At 52.9% G+C, this 13,291-nt stretch overlaps 1 protein-coding gene across 4 annotated transcripts; it reads left to right on the top strand.

Annotated features, from left to right (window-relative positions):
- Window positions 1-5,368: 5,368 nt before the first annotated feature.
- TPM2 (tropomyosin 2) lies at window positions 5,369-12,859 on the top strand. Of its 4 annotated transcripts, XR_007133249.1 has the most exons (10): window positions 5,479-5,723; window positions 6,154-6,279; window positions 9,164-9,297; window positions 9,390-9,507; window positions 9,603-9,673; window positions 10,131-10,206; window positions 10,388-10,450; window positions 10,600-10,669; window positions 11,640-12,377; window positions 12,711-12,859. XR_007133249.1 is itself a non-coding variant. In XM_047767887.1 (9 exons), the coding sequence occupies exons 1-9, from the start codon at window positions 5,610-5,612 to the stop codon at window positions 12,791-12,793; spliced, it is 855 nt and encodes a 284-aa protein (XP_047623843.1). In that variant the 5' UTR covers window positions 5,369-5,609; the 3' UTR covers window positions 12,794-12,859. The 4 variants fall into 4 exon arrangements, 3 of the variants coding, with proteins under 3 accessions (XP_047623843.1, XP_047623841.1, XP_047623842.1); XM_047767887.1 differs by lacking the exons at window positions 10,131-10,206; window positions 11,640-12,377 and adding an exon at window positions 9,811-9,886 and having other exon boundaries at window positions 5,369-5,723; XM_047767885.1 differs by lacking the exon at window positions 11,640-12,377.
- The last annotated feature ends 432 nt before the right edge of the window (window positions 12,860-13,291 follow it).

The raw sequence follows: 13,291 nt of genomic DNA, 5'->3' as shown, positions 1-13,291 counted from the left end.
TTTGTTATTTCCTTGCATCTCCTTCCAAGTAGAACCACCCATCTGCTGCTATTCTGTCACCTTGAAGCCATGACATCTACTCCCACGCCATTAAAGTGATGGAATTACTTTGTTCTCTCCAGGGCAGACCTTTAGGGGAAGTGCCAACTTCCTTCCTCCACCATCACTCCTGTCACCTGTGATTAAGTCATTCAATATTTACCTAGCCATGCCTGTGCTAAGCACTGGAAAATAGAGACGTATTATCACCTCTCTGACGCAGACTGGCAACTACAGTACATACTGCTGGAGCCCGTGCACCCCACGTTCAATGTCCTACCATCGTTGAGGACCTTAGAGATTAAATCCATTTTACAACTTCCCCAAGTGGTAGTCCAGGCTGTTTTGAACTTCTCCAGCTATGAGCCCAGGGCAGCTGCTTGCTCCTGCTACCACTTCCCTGCCATATCCTCAGCAACTGGCACCAGTCATGTCCCTCTCACTAGTGATGCCTCGGAGCCTTCTGGGGAGAGACTCAAATACTCATTAGGCCAGCAGTTCTTAAAATGTGATTGGCCCTCAGGCCCCTAGGGATTCCCAAGACCCTTTCGGGGGTCCATAAGGTCACAATTATTTTCATAATAATACTAAACATTATTTTCCTTTTTCACAGTGTCAACATTGACGCTGACAGTGCGAGAACACTGTGGGTAAACTGCCTTAGTATAAATCAGCAGTAGCCCAAACTGTACCAACAATCATCGCAGTCTTCACCACCATGCATTGGCACTTTAAGAAATCTCCCCGATGAAGCAGAAAAAAAAAATGTTAATTTTATTAAATCTTAAAATACTTTAGTGACAAGTCTTGTCAACATTCTGTGTGATGAAACTGGGAAGTATGCACAGAACACTTCTGCCATACACTGAAGTATGACAGTGTCTCAAGAAAAGCACTCAGACGATCCTTTGAGTTGTGAGCTGAATTAGCTGCTTTTTCATGGAGCACATTTTTTTTTTTTTTGTCTTTTTAGGGCCACACATGTGGCATATGGAGGTCCCCAGGCTAGGGGTTGAATCAGCTACAGCTGTCGGCCTACATATACAGCCATAGCAATGCAGGACCTGAGCTATGTCTGTGACCTACACCACAGCTCATGGCAACACCGGATACTTAACCCTCTGAGCGAGGCCAGGGATCAAACCTGGGTCCTCATGGATGCTAGTCAGATTTGTTTCCACTGAGCCACAACAGGAACTCCTTTCATGGAACGCATTTACTATAAAGAATGATTGCCAGACAAACCATGGTTATCAGACTTGGGTATCTGGCAGATCTTTTCTCAAAAAGGAACAGTCTGTCACTAGTGAAAAACCTGGCAGTATTTGTTGCCAATGATATAATTCAAGCTTTCAAGTGAACATTAAAATTTTAGAAAACTTGTATCAGCTTCCCCAAACATAAAACAAACTTTTTTTTATTGAAACCATCATGATTTTTAATAATAAATAATGAAATGTGTTGATATTTAGAACATCCCACACAGCTCAGTAAGTCATTTTCCAAATGACCAACGCATGATGTTATGAATTTATCTGTGAATTGGAGCTCCTGTCGTGGCGCAGTGGAAACGAATCCGACTAGGAACCATGAGGTTGCGGGTTCGATCCTTGGCCTCAGCCAGTGGGTAAAGGATCTGGCCATGTTGTGAGCTGTGGTGTAGGTGGCAGACTCAGCTTAGATCCCAAGTTGCTGTGGATGTGGTGTAGGCCTGCAGCTGTAGCTCTGATTCAACCCCTAGCCTGGGAACCTCCATATGCCGCGGGTGCAGCCCTAAAAAGCAAAAAAAAAAAAAAAATTATCCCTAAATATAAGATCCAACCAAAGTGCAATACCACCAATGTGTACCAAAAGGTTATTGATAGGGTTTCGAGTAAAATGGATTTTACAACTAACGCTTAAAAGAATACCATCTGGCAAGTGTTGATATATCAAAGAAGAATATCCACAATTACCTGAAAAGGCTACAAATGCCACTGTAAACTGTAAACTGCACTGGTCCACTTATATGTGGATCAAAAGATAACTTACTACAGTATTACATGATCCAAGGTTGGGTCAATCTGAGGAGGCAGAATTATAATACACAGGAACCTAGCATACAATGGGCTAAGTTATGGCCTTTCAACTTTGCAGACCCTTGTCTTATTTAAGGGTTAACTGTATACTATTCTTCTTTCCAACTATGTATCTGTGTGAGACTAGACTTTTTTTCACATATAGTACTTCAAACAACCAATACACAGCAACAGATAGAAAGCACAAGTAGATTTTGAGAATCCAACTGTCCTCTATCAAGCCTGATATTAAAGAAATTTGCGAAAATGTATAACTGCCATGCTCTCACTAATTTGGGGAGGTGAATATAGTGACTTTTTTTCTTTTTAGGGCTGCACCTTTGGCATATGGAAGTTCCCAGGCTAGGGGCTGAAATGGAGCTACAGTTACCAGCCTACGCCACAGCCACAGTGCAAGATCCGAGCTGCATCAGCCACCTACACCACAACTCACAGCAACACCAGATCCTTAACCCAGTGAGTGGGCCAGGAATCGAACCCACATCCTCATGGATATTAGACGGGTTCTTAACCTGCTAAGCCACAACAGGAACTCCCAGTTTCCATTTTAATATGGTGAGTATTGACAGATATTACTCACTGTACCAGAAGCTTTTTGATCTTCAAACCCTACTGTCAAGGGGTTCTAGGACCAAAGTTTGAGAATTGCCCCACCAGACCATGAGTTCCCCTAGATCCACAGAGTATCATTGTGTATCCTGAACCTGGTGCACAAAAAAAGTCACCAGCAAATGTTTATCAAATGCCAACGCTATGCTTGAGGCTATGCCAGGCACTGGGGATTTAGAATTGAAAAAGATAGCCACTCCCCTTGGCTGATAATAACTGTATCCCACGGATCCTCCGGGCAGAGCTTCAGTGCCTGCCCGCTTGCATCTTTCGCAAGCATCCTATCCTAATAAATCTATTTCTTGCCTAAAAAAAAAAAGAAAAAAAGAAAAAGATAGGCCCTGGCATTCTGGAGGACTCACAGACCACTTGGCAAACAGGTATAACAACAGTCATAACAGGGACTATGCCGAGACAGACTCTTAGGAGCGTGCCCCAAGAACAAGCATTTATTACATGCAGAGGGTGGGAAGGGAAGAGGCTAGGGAAGCCTTCTCAGAAAAGTTGACACGGTCTGAGTCTTTACAGCCACCAGGAATCAGCCAAGGGAAGGGCATTTTAGGGATATATAATAGAATGTATAAAGCAGTAGCTTTGGTGTTCCCATGGTGGCACAACCAGATCAGCAGTGTCTCTGCAGCACCAGGACTCATGTTCAGCCCTAGCCCAGCACAGTGGGTTAAAGGATCCAGTGTTGGTGACAAAAATGAATTTAAAAAAAAAAAAGGTGGTAACTTTTAAGAAAAGCTTGGTGATTTCCAGCTCCTGCACTTAGCTCAGTATGAATGCTACATGAAGTACAAATCTGTGTGCTGAGAGTGAGGTTGGAAATGAAAGGAGGTAGGGCTAGAGAGGTAGGCAGGTGCCAAAACAAAGGGCCTGATACACCATATTAAGAAATGTGACTTTTACCGGCAAAGAGGGAGGGCGAAGGGAGGGGCTTTTGGAGCATCTTAGGGTCCTACTTGTACCAACTTTTTCAAAGATCTTTGTGTAACAAGGTCGAGGAGAGTTGGGGGAGTCAGGAGTTCACAACAGACCCAGGCAGGAGGTAATATAAGGAGCTGCCTGAGGAGGAGACTTCAGTGGAAGAAGCTCATTTGTAGGAGCAGAATCTACAGGATCAAGGGACTGTGGGAAGTGAGAGGCCTGGCACTGGCTACAGGGTGGATGGAAGACTCTTCCAAGAGTTTGGGGAGAACAGGGAGATGGACACCGGCGGGCGGTGGGGCCGGTGGACCGGGGGGTGGGTGAGGAGGGGACAGAGGTCAAGTTTGTTCCATGTGTAGCATCGGTCCACTAAGCAGATCTAAATACATTTCCGCCCCCACCTCCCCTGGCCGTGGACCTATGGTTCCCACAGTTCCCACCCAGCCAGCAAAAGCCAGGCCTCCCGCCCCCCTGCCCCTGGGGAGCGAGGCTTCCTCTGCCTACCCTGGTCTCCCCTCCCCCCCCCCCAAGGCGGCTCTCCACTTCCTCTCCCCTCACCCCACCCCAAGGAAAAAGCGAAAACAAACAGCCTCGCACGGGTGCCTCCGATTTCCCGACCCTAGGCCACGGCTCCCGGCTCCGGGAGCTGTTTCTGGCGGCCTCGGTCAGAGGGAACATCTCACCCCCAGCTCCAGACGCCCAGCAGCTCCGTAACTCTTGCCCTCGCCCCTGCCTTCCTTGCCCCATTCCGGCCCCGCCTCCCCATGGGAAACATCCCAAAAAAGGGCAGAAAAGAAATTTCAGCGTAAAGTTGGCCCACAGGGGAAGGGAGGAGAGTCCGCAGGGAGAAGGGGAGGAGAATGGAAGGAGAAGGGAGGGCGCACAGGGAAGCTAGGGGAAATCGGGGTGGGTGGGGGTGAGTGGGGGGCGGGCGGTGGGGCCGGTGGACCGCGAGGAGGGTGAGGAGGGGGACGGAGAGCGACGCGTCCCGGGTGGGGGTGGGGATGGGGGCGGGGAGCGCAGGTCCGGTGGGGCAGAAGTGGCCGCGGAAAATATGCGGGGCACGTGGGGGGCGGGGCGGGCTGGGCGCGGATCCGGGTTCTGCGTGCTCGGCGATGGTAGAGGAGGGGCCCTGGCTCCAGGGGCAGGGGCTGGAAGGGGAAGCGAGGGGAAGAGAGGTCAGGCCCGCCCTCGGGGGCAACAAGCCGGTCCTCGCTCCGAAGGGCTGCCGGGGCTCTGGGCTCGCCTCCTACCTCAGTTTCCCCAAGTCTCTGGTAAGACTCTCCGCTATCACCACCATGTCCGTAGCAAAAACCCAGCATCTGGGACTGGGGTAAACTGAGGCACTCAAACTGCGGAGGAGCCCCGCCTCCCAAGAGACATTTAATCCGAGGGGATTTACAGGAAACTTCTAAATTAAGGGCAGCGGCTGCTGCAGTTGAGGGGGGGCCTTTTGGTCCCTGCGCTTGGGGCAGCTGCCGTGAGCTCAAGCCCTGAAATAGCCTCAGGGGCCCCAGCCGCAGCTGCCACCGGGCCAGGCTGTCACTCAGAAGAAGCACGGAGCCCCCTGCCCCAAGGTCCCCTCCCTTCCACAGCGCTAGTGTCTTTCTCAGCAGACCGTCCAGCTACTTTCCCTTCCGACGGCTGGGGGGGATGGTGTGAGGGAGAGGCGGAGCCCTAGGGGGCGGTCCCGAAGGGGTGGGCGTAGGGGGTGGCCGCGCCCCCCCCCAACCCTGCCGTGCTTCTGCCCCTACAAGGTTTGGGCTGCAATGGGGGAGGGTCCTGGCCCCCGGCTCCGCCCGGTCCCTCCCAGCCTTTTAGGCGCCCGCGCGGCTGGGACGTCCCAGCCCCGCTAGGTCCTCCTCGTCCGTCACCCGTGCGCCCAGTCAGCACAGCCAGTCCCGTTCGCCCGGTCCACACTGCCCGCCGGCCGGCCGGTCCCCAACAGCAACCATGGATGCCATCAAGAAGAAGATGCAGATGCTAAAGCTGGACAAGGAGAATGCCATCGACCGTGCTGAGCAGGCGGAGGCTGACAAGAAGCAGGCTGAAGACCGCTGCAAGCAGGTGGGGGTCCCAGGCTCTGTGTAACCTCTGTCCCCACTCCGCAACAAGGGCAGCCTGTGCCACTCTGTGCTCCCCAGCCTCTGGCCTGCCGTCCAAGCCTCGCTACCATCCAGTGTGGGGGCTGGGCCTTCACAGTACCCCCAGGGCCCTAGCCAGAGCTACACTTCATCTCACCCACCCTCGTCCGCGGAGCCCCAGTCCCCTAATTTCCACTCCTCCCTTTACAGAGCCATGATGGGCCTTGCTCCTTGGGGCTGGAAGCTTTCTCTCTACTCCCACCAGTTCCTTCCCACACCCCTAGCTGCCCTGACCCTCCTCTGCTATCCCTCTTCCTCTCTGTCAGCCTCTATATATCTCTTAGTACCCCTCACACACACCCCTGCCTCCTGCCTGGGCCTGGGCCTGGCTGACTGAGGCATCTCTCTCCCAGCTGGAGGAGGAGCAGCAGGCCCTCCAGAAGAAGCTGAAAGGGACGGAGGATGAGGTGGAAAAGTATTCCGAATCAGTGAAGGATGCCCAGGAGAAACTGGAGCAGGCTGAAAAGAAGGCCACCGACGTGAGTGTGAACCTGGGGGGACAGTAGGAGAGTCAGTGCTTTGGGAGGGGTTCCAGACATGGGGATGAGAGGGACTTTCACCATCAGGACAGAGACGGTTTCCTCTCAGGAACGCAGGCCAGGGCAAGCTTGCACAATTAATCCAAGACAGTGGGTAAATCAAAACTACTTACCACTTCCCCCTGAGAACACAACATTTTAATTCCATTTGGTTCCAGCTCTTAGAAGGCACAGTGATCAAGCAGTGAGTCATCGCGGGGGTGGGTAGCACAAGAATTTACCATCCACCTCAACTAATCCTCCAGCTGAAGATGGAGAGGAGACCAAAGCTACATTTGTGGGGTATGGGGTGTGGGTGGAGGTGCTGTTAGGCAGGAGGAGGGGAGAGGAATCCAAAGATGGGCCTTGACTTGAGTTACACTGCTGGGGGGCCATTAGAAATTCCCTGGCCTTGACCTCTGGCTCCAGTGGCCCTGCTGTGTACTGGCGCCCCAGCTCAGGTTCTAACGGTCCCTCATTTACCCTCATTAAGCTGTCAGTCTTGAGACCATGCCAGGCCACAGGGCAGAGGGACAGGGCCACTAATGCCAAGGCAACCACCTTGGCAGCTCCTGTTCACTCTGAGATTTCTCTGCCTACCTCACACCCCCTAACCAGACTTCTCTACCTCCTGTTCTTCCCAGCCCCCACCTTAAGGTAGGAGAACAGCCATAAGACTTTGGCAATGGTACTTTCTCTGCCTCAGGTTCCCCATTTGCCTTCCATCCAGGATTGTTTAAGATGAGCCTGGTTGGGTGAATGCAGGGATTAGCACGAGCATGGTCTGAACGGCCGAGATGAGAGAAGACACTACGGTTTGTGTTGACCATTAGCCGTGCTCCCCATCCCCCCAAGCCCCCCAAGATTGTTTTCTCTGACCTCCAGCCTTTGGTTTTTGTTCTTCACCAGTCTTGGCACTTGGGAGGGAGCTGCCCTGCAGCTGCTAGTGAAGATGGCCCCGGGCATCTGACAGTCTATAAATAACCAAGGCCCAGTGCAGCTGGAGGCAGGACTGGAAATCCAAGGAGCTGAGTGGGGGCTGGAGGGGAGCTGGGGAGGCCAGGGACAGAGCTAGGGAAGCAGAGAGGCAGTGTGTGGAGTAGATAAGAAACTGCCCAAATTTATTGTGTGACCTTGAGCACAGCACTTAACTTACACAGTGCCTCAGTTTCTCTTTACTCTCTTGCTTCCCACTAGTCCAGTGGGGACAGCAGTGCCTGTCCTGTGGTTAGAGAGTAGCATCCAGAACTGGGAAGAGCTTAAGAAGCAGAAAATGGCAAAAGTCAATCCTGCGATGCAGGCCCTAGGATCTCCCAGATTCTCCAGTCATTTGTCACCCCACTACTATGAAGCGAGTCTTTTACAGACCTTCATCTCTCTCTAGAATAGACCTCCTGTGTCCCCCAGAGTCATTCTTCCCAACCCCCAGTGCTGTCCCCAGAATCCTTCCACACTGAGTCATCCGGCCCTGTGCCCAGGATGGGCTCTTGTCACTCTAGGTGGCTTTCAGCACCTGAAGGATAAGCTGCAACTACTTTCTATATATGGTGCTGTTTCCTCTGCCCTCTAGTATCACTCAGGACCTGCTTTCTACCCCCTCTGCCCCCAGAGCTGCCACCCATCTCTTCCCTTTCACTCTCTCCTTCCTGTACACTGGTCTGTTCTCCTTTCCAATCTCAAATTTCAAGGTCCCTATGTTTTTGTCTTTGAGGGAGAGACAAGGGATAACAATATTTATGAGGTGTGGATTCTGTGCAGGCAATGTGCATAAGTGCTTTCTGCATATTATTATTTCCCAAGCTTGGCTTATCATCAGAATCACCTGGAAGATTTAAAAAAAAAAAAAAAATGGACGATTTCTAAGACTCTGCTCTGGAGATCTCAGTTCAGTGGCTCCAGCATGGAGATAGAGCACCTGTTTGTAACAGCCACCTCCCATATGGTCCTCTTAACCCACTATTAAAAGCACTGCATTATCTGAGAATAGCCTACAAAGGAGGAACTGCTATTGTTAACTCTGATTTAAAAGGAAGAAATTGAGGGTTAGTGAGGCCAAATCTGTTGCCCAAGGTCACACAAGCATTGAGTGGCTGAGCCCTGGCTCAAAGACAACAGTCTGACTCAGAGCTGATGTTCTTAAGACCAAACTGCACCGCTTCTCTCATTTTCCTTCCTTGGGGCCCTTCTTGCTCTGTCCTTTTTCTCAAGGCATCCTCAATTTCTGTGGACCTTCTCCAAAACTTCCACGGTTTTACCTCTATACCGCAGGATCAGGGGCTGAGTATCTGCCACTCGCACTGCCCTTGCACTGCCCCCAGTTGCCTCTGGCCTTGGCAGGGAGCCCCTTGCTACAGCCATGGATGTCCTATATAGGCCTGGCTTGCCTCCCGAGCCTCTCACTGGGCGTCTGCCTGGCAGCCAGTGATGTCAGGGAGCTTGATTCTGGGATTGGCTATTTTTAGCAGCACTGTGGTCTGGTTGGCCTGATTCTTCTCCACCCCTTACCTGGGCCAGGCTCTGTGTGGAGTCAGGGCTGCCTCAGACCTGGTCCCAGCACTTGGAGTGCTCTCAGGAAGGACAGAAGGACCAGTTGCAGATAACCATTGGGAGACTATGCACAGTGCCAGAGGAGGCCCTGGAGCAGGGAGTGAAGCTTGTTCAGAAGTGTATAACGGGCTGGAACACAGAGTCTGTGCAAAGATGATTGGTTAGGGGAAAAATAGGTTGAAAGTCTGGAGGCCAGGAAGCCCAGGCTCATTCTAACAAGAGTCTTAACCATCCTCTGAAGCCTCTCTGATCCTCATCCAAGGCAAACCCTTTCTGACCTCTGACCTTTGACTCACAGGCCGAGGCAGATGTGGCCTCCCTGAACCGCCGCATTCAGCTAGTAGAGGAGGAGCTGGACCGGGCGCAGGAGCGTCTGGCCACAGCCCTGCAAAAGCTGGAGGAGGCCGAGAAGGCAGCTGATGAGAGTGAAAGGTGGGCAAGGGGGTTCCTCAGAGGGTGGGCCAGGGAGGGGGCTGGGAGCCTGTCTCTGCTGGTCCTGACCCCACCCCCACCCCGCCTCTCAGAGGAATGAAGGTCATTGAAAACCGAGCCATGAAGGATGAGGAAAAGATGGAGCTGCAGGAGATGCAGCTGAAGGAGGCCAAGCACATCGCTGAGGATTCAGACCGCAAATATGAGGAGGTGAGGTGACAGCCCTGCCAAGCTTCCTTCTCACTCGCAAGTCCCAGACAGCCCCAAGGCATTCACCCTGGATCTCCTCCCCCCCGCCCCTACAGGTGGCCAGGAAGCTGGTGATCCTGGAAGGAGAGCTGGAGCGCTCAGAAGAGAGAGCTGAGGTGGCTGAGAGGTAAGGACACCCCACGGTGGCAAGCGAAATTCGGCCTCAGTCCATGGCCATGGGGCTCTCTGCACTGTAGGGAGGAGTTTCCCAGGCGTGGGCCACAGGGACAGGTCCTGCCTCTGACCCCTACCCGCTGCCCCCAGCCGAGCCAGGCAGCTGGAAGAGGAACTGCGAACCATGGACCAGGCCCTCAAGTCCCTGATGGCCTCAGAGGAGGAGGTAGTCACCTCTCTGGACCTTTCTGGGCAATGATGCCTTCTCTCGGCTCACCTTCCCCTCCATCTCAGGCTGCTCTCTCCCACCTGCTGGGGGTCGGGAAGGGCCTGGGGCTTCCAAACTCTACCTGCTGTCACTCTCACAACTTTGCTCTTCTCTTCTCTCCTCCACCCCTCCCCCACTGTGCCACCTCCACTGTCTCCCCCACTGTGCCCTCACACTCCACCCTGCCACACACCCCCTGCAGTAAATGTGGGGACCTAGAGGAGGAGCTGAAAATTGTTACCAACAACTTGAAATCCCTGGAAGCCCAAGCGGACAAGGTAGAGGGGGGTAGAGGGGCAAGTGAGGATGGGGTCCTTCAGGGGAGGGCGGCGATGGGCCCAGGCAGGGCGGGGCTGGGTGTTCGATGGAGGCAAGATCAGGAGTAGCCTGTGGGGCTCAGTGGAGAAATGAAGGCCTTGTGGAGGCGATGTACTGATGGCATGTGTCTGTCCCTAAAAGTATTCCACCAAAGAGGATAAATATGAAGAGGAGATCAAACTGCTGGAAGAGAAGCTAAAGGAGGTAAGAATCCTTCGAGCCCCCCAATTCCCGCCAGAGACCTCCTGTGCCAGGGGATCCGGGGACAGGGATGGAAGAGCAGCATGACTTAAGAAGTAGTGTCTGGAAGGGCCTAAACATTGTCACTTTCCCCATCTTGCCTTCACACCCAGGCTGAGACCCGAGCAGAGTTTGCCGAAAGGTCGGTGGCAAAGTTGGAGAAAACCATCGATGACCTGGAAGGTAAAGGGGATGTGCCCCGTACCCCCAGACCTTTTAAAATAGGTCTGTGCTCCCCATGACTGGCAGGCTGTCCCTCATCTTCCCATCCCATGATATCTGCCAACCATACATCAGGGTGGAACCACCGAGGGGTCTGTATTTCCCGTCCAAGTCCAGTGCTTCTCAAACTTGAGTGTACACGAGAATGCCCCAGAGAGTTTTTAAAACAGATTCCCAGGTCCTGCTCCAAAGTGACTGCTCACTTCAAGCTGGAGAATCTGTGTGTCTCCCAAGCCCCCTGGTCATGCCAATGCTGCTGGTCCTCAGACCACACTCTGAGCAACACTGATCTAGACAGGTCCTGGCTCAAAGTACAACAAAGGAGAGCTATCTCACAGAGACTTCTTTATTAAATAGAGAGCTGTTTGGTTTAATTTCTAAGTTTTCATGACAACAGTCATGGAAAATAGGATTTTAAGCTAGATTTGGTGAAAACAAAACAGCCAGGAATAGGCTAGTCTGTAGCTACTTCTCACTGTTATCAACGTTACACCTAAAACTGTCTTTTCCTTTTTATTCTATGAAAACCCTTTCAATTTCATAATTCCCCTGTCTCTTGCTTCCAGCCTTCTCAGGCAAGCCTCAGTTTTCTTCCCAACTTTAGGACTTCAGACCTTTCTAGCTCGAATGCCCTCCCCTTGAAGCAGGCTCTCCTGCTTATGCCCCAGGGCCCTGGGGGAGGCAGGAGCTCCTAGGGGAAGCACCAGTTTGGGGTGCAAAGGAGGACAAAAGGGACAAGGGTACAGAGAGGGTAGGAGGGGCCCTGACGGCTGTCCAGCCTGTCCTCTGGCCTGTCTCTCTCACTCCATCTTCGGCCACCTCTCTCTGATTCTTGTTCTTCCTTTCCATCACCCTCTCTCCTTCCTTTCCTCTTTCCCTCCATTCCCTCTCCCCACACTCCCACCTGGCCCCCCTCCCCTGAACCCCCCAGATGAAGTCTACGCCCAGAAGATGAAGTACAAGGCCATCAGCGAGGAGCTGGACAACGCGCTCAATGACATCACCTCCCTCTGAGCCCCTCACAGTGTGGCCCCCTCGGCCCCTTCTCTCCTCTCCTTTCCTTTCTCTCTATGGGGAGGGGGGCAAGCAGAGGAGCAAAAATTGCCAACATTGCACAGCCTAGGCTGGATGCAGCCTAGGAGAGCCCCTGTCATGTCTGCCACCCACTCTGGCACTTGCTTCATCCTCCTATATCCACCCACTCCCCCCTCCACTCACCAGCCTCTCTCACTCTCTGCTGCTTAATAAACTCAACTTGGTCTCTATGCTGTTTTCCTGCCCTCCAGAGAGCACGTCCATCGCCCCCCTCAGAGCACTGGTTCACCGCTGAGACACTGCCTCCTTTGAGCACCCCTAATCTTGTGACCCCCTTCCCCACTGAGCTCACCCACAAAGCACCCACTCCGGAAGCCCCTCTACACAGGCACTCCCACTCTGACTCTCGCTGCTGCATGTGGGCACGTGTGACTGCATCGGCCACCAAGGGCCCTTCTGCAGACCCAGGCATGTCGCTGCCCTGCGAGGGCTCAGCTGCCATTCCAAGATCTAAAGGAATGACTGGAAGGGAAGTGGGGCGGTGAGGTGCAGGGAGGGGCAAGAAGGCTGTGCAAGGTCTGGGATGAAGTCTGGAAAAACACTGGATGCCAGCAACGTGGGGCTTTTGCTACAGGTCTGTTTTCTGCCTTGAGTCTGTCTGTCTGTCTGACACTCCCTTTTCCTGGTTCAGTCTTGCTCTTTCTTCCTGTCTCCAACTCTCTTAAACCTTCTAAAGAAGGAGAGTAAATTCATTTAGGACTCAGGCCTTCCCAAAGCTTTGAGGCGCCCCCCCATCTGTCCTGGTCAGTCCACCATTTGCCCCAGCCACGGGTCCTCAGACCCCTGAATGCTTGTGACCTCCTGTGCCTCCAACCCACTCCGTGCTTATTTGTCACGTCCCCCGTCCATACCTCCCCATGTTTCTCCCCTTGTGTCTCCCCCTGCTCACGGTTGCTTCCCCTCACAGAGACCTTGGCCAGTGCCAAGGAGGAGAACGTGGAGATTCACCAGACCCTCGACCAGACCCTGCTGGAGCTCAACAACCTGTGAGGGCTGGTCCTGCCCTGAGCCAGGCTATAGTTGCCTCCCCAACCAATAAACCTGTTGGTACCAGCATCATGGGGCCCTTTAAACTTTTCTTTGGTGTTGGCGATGGTGATGGTTGTTTTCCAAAGTAGAGGCTGAGAGGATGCCTGAGGGGAACAGTGGAATTGGAAGGACCCCTGAGTGCGCCAAGGGGTAAGGGCGCTGGGCTCGCTAAGGAGGGGCTGTGTACAGGCTCCGTGAAGCAGAGAAGCCCGGCAAGGCTGGGAACATCCTGGCCCTTATTCCCCACAGGGCGAAGGAACTGCCGTCAGTGGCACTGCCCCATTCCAGCAGGCGCATGGGCCAAACACAATTGGAAGGCAAAACCGCAAAGCTACGCAGATTTTACTTGAGCAGGGGTGAAATTCTAAAAGCCTCAATGTGATTTGAAGCCTAGAGGCTGAGCCTGCTCTACCTCCAGACACATACACTGCAAAACACATGCACACACACATACACACA

This window comes from Phacochoerus africanus, chromosome 2 (assembly GCF_016906955.1).
Source record: "Phacochoerus africanus isolate WHEZ1 chromosome 2, ROS_Pafr_v1, whole genome shotgun sequence".
Classification (NCBI taxonomy): Eukaryota; Metazoa; Chordata; class Mammalia; order Artiodactyla; family Suidae; genus Phacochoerus; species Phacochoerus africanus.
This window is presented reverse-complemented; position numbering and strand designations above follow the sequence as displayed.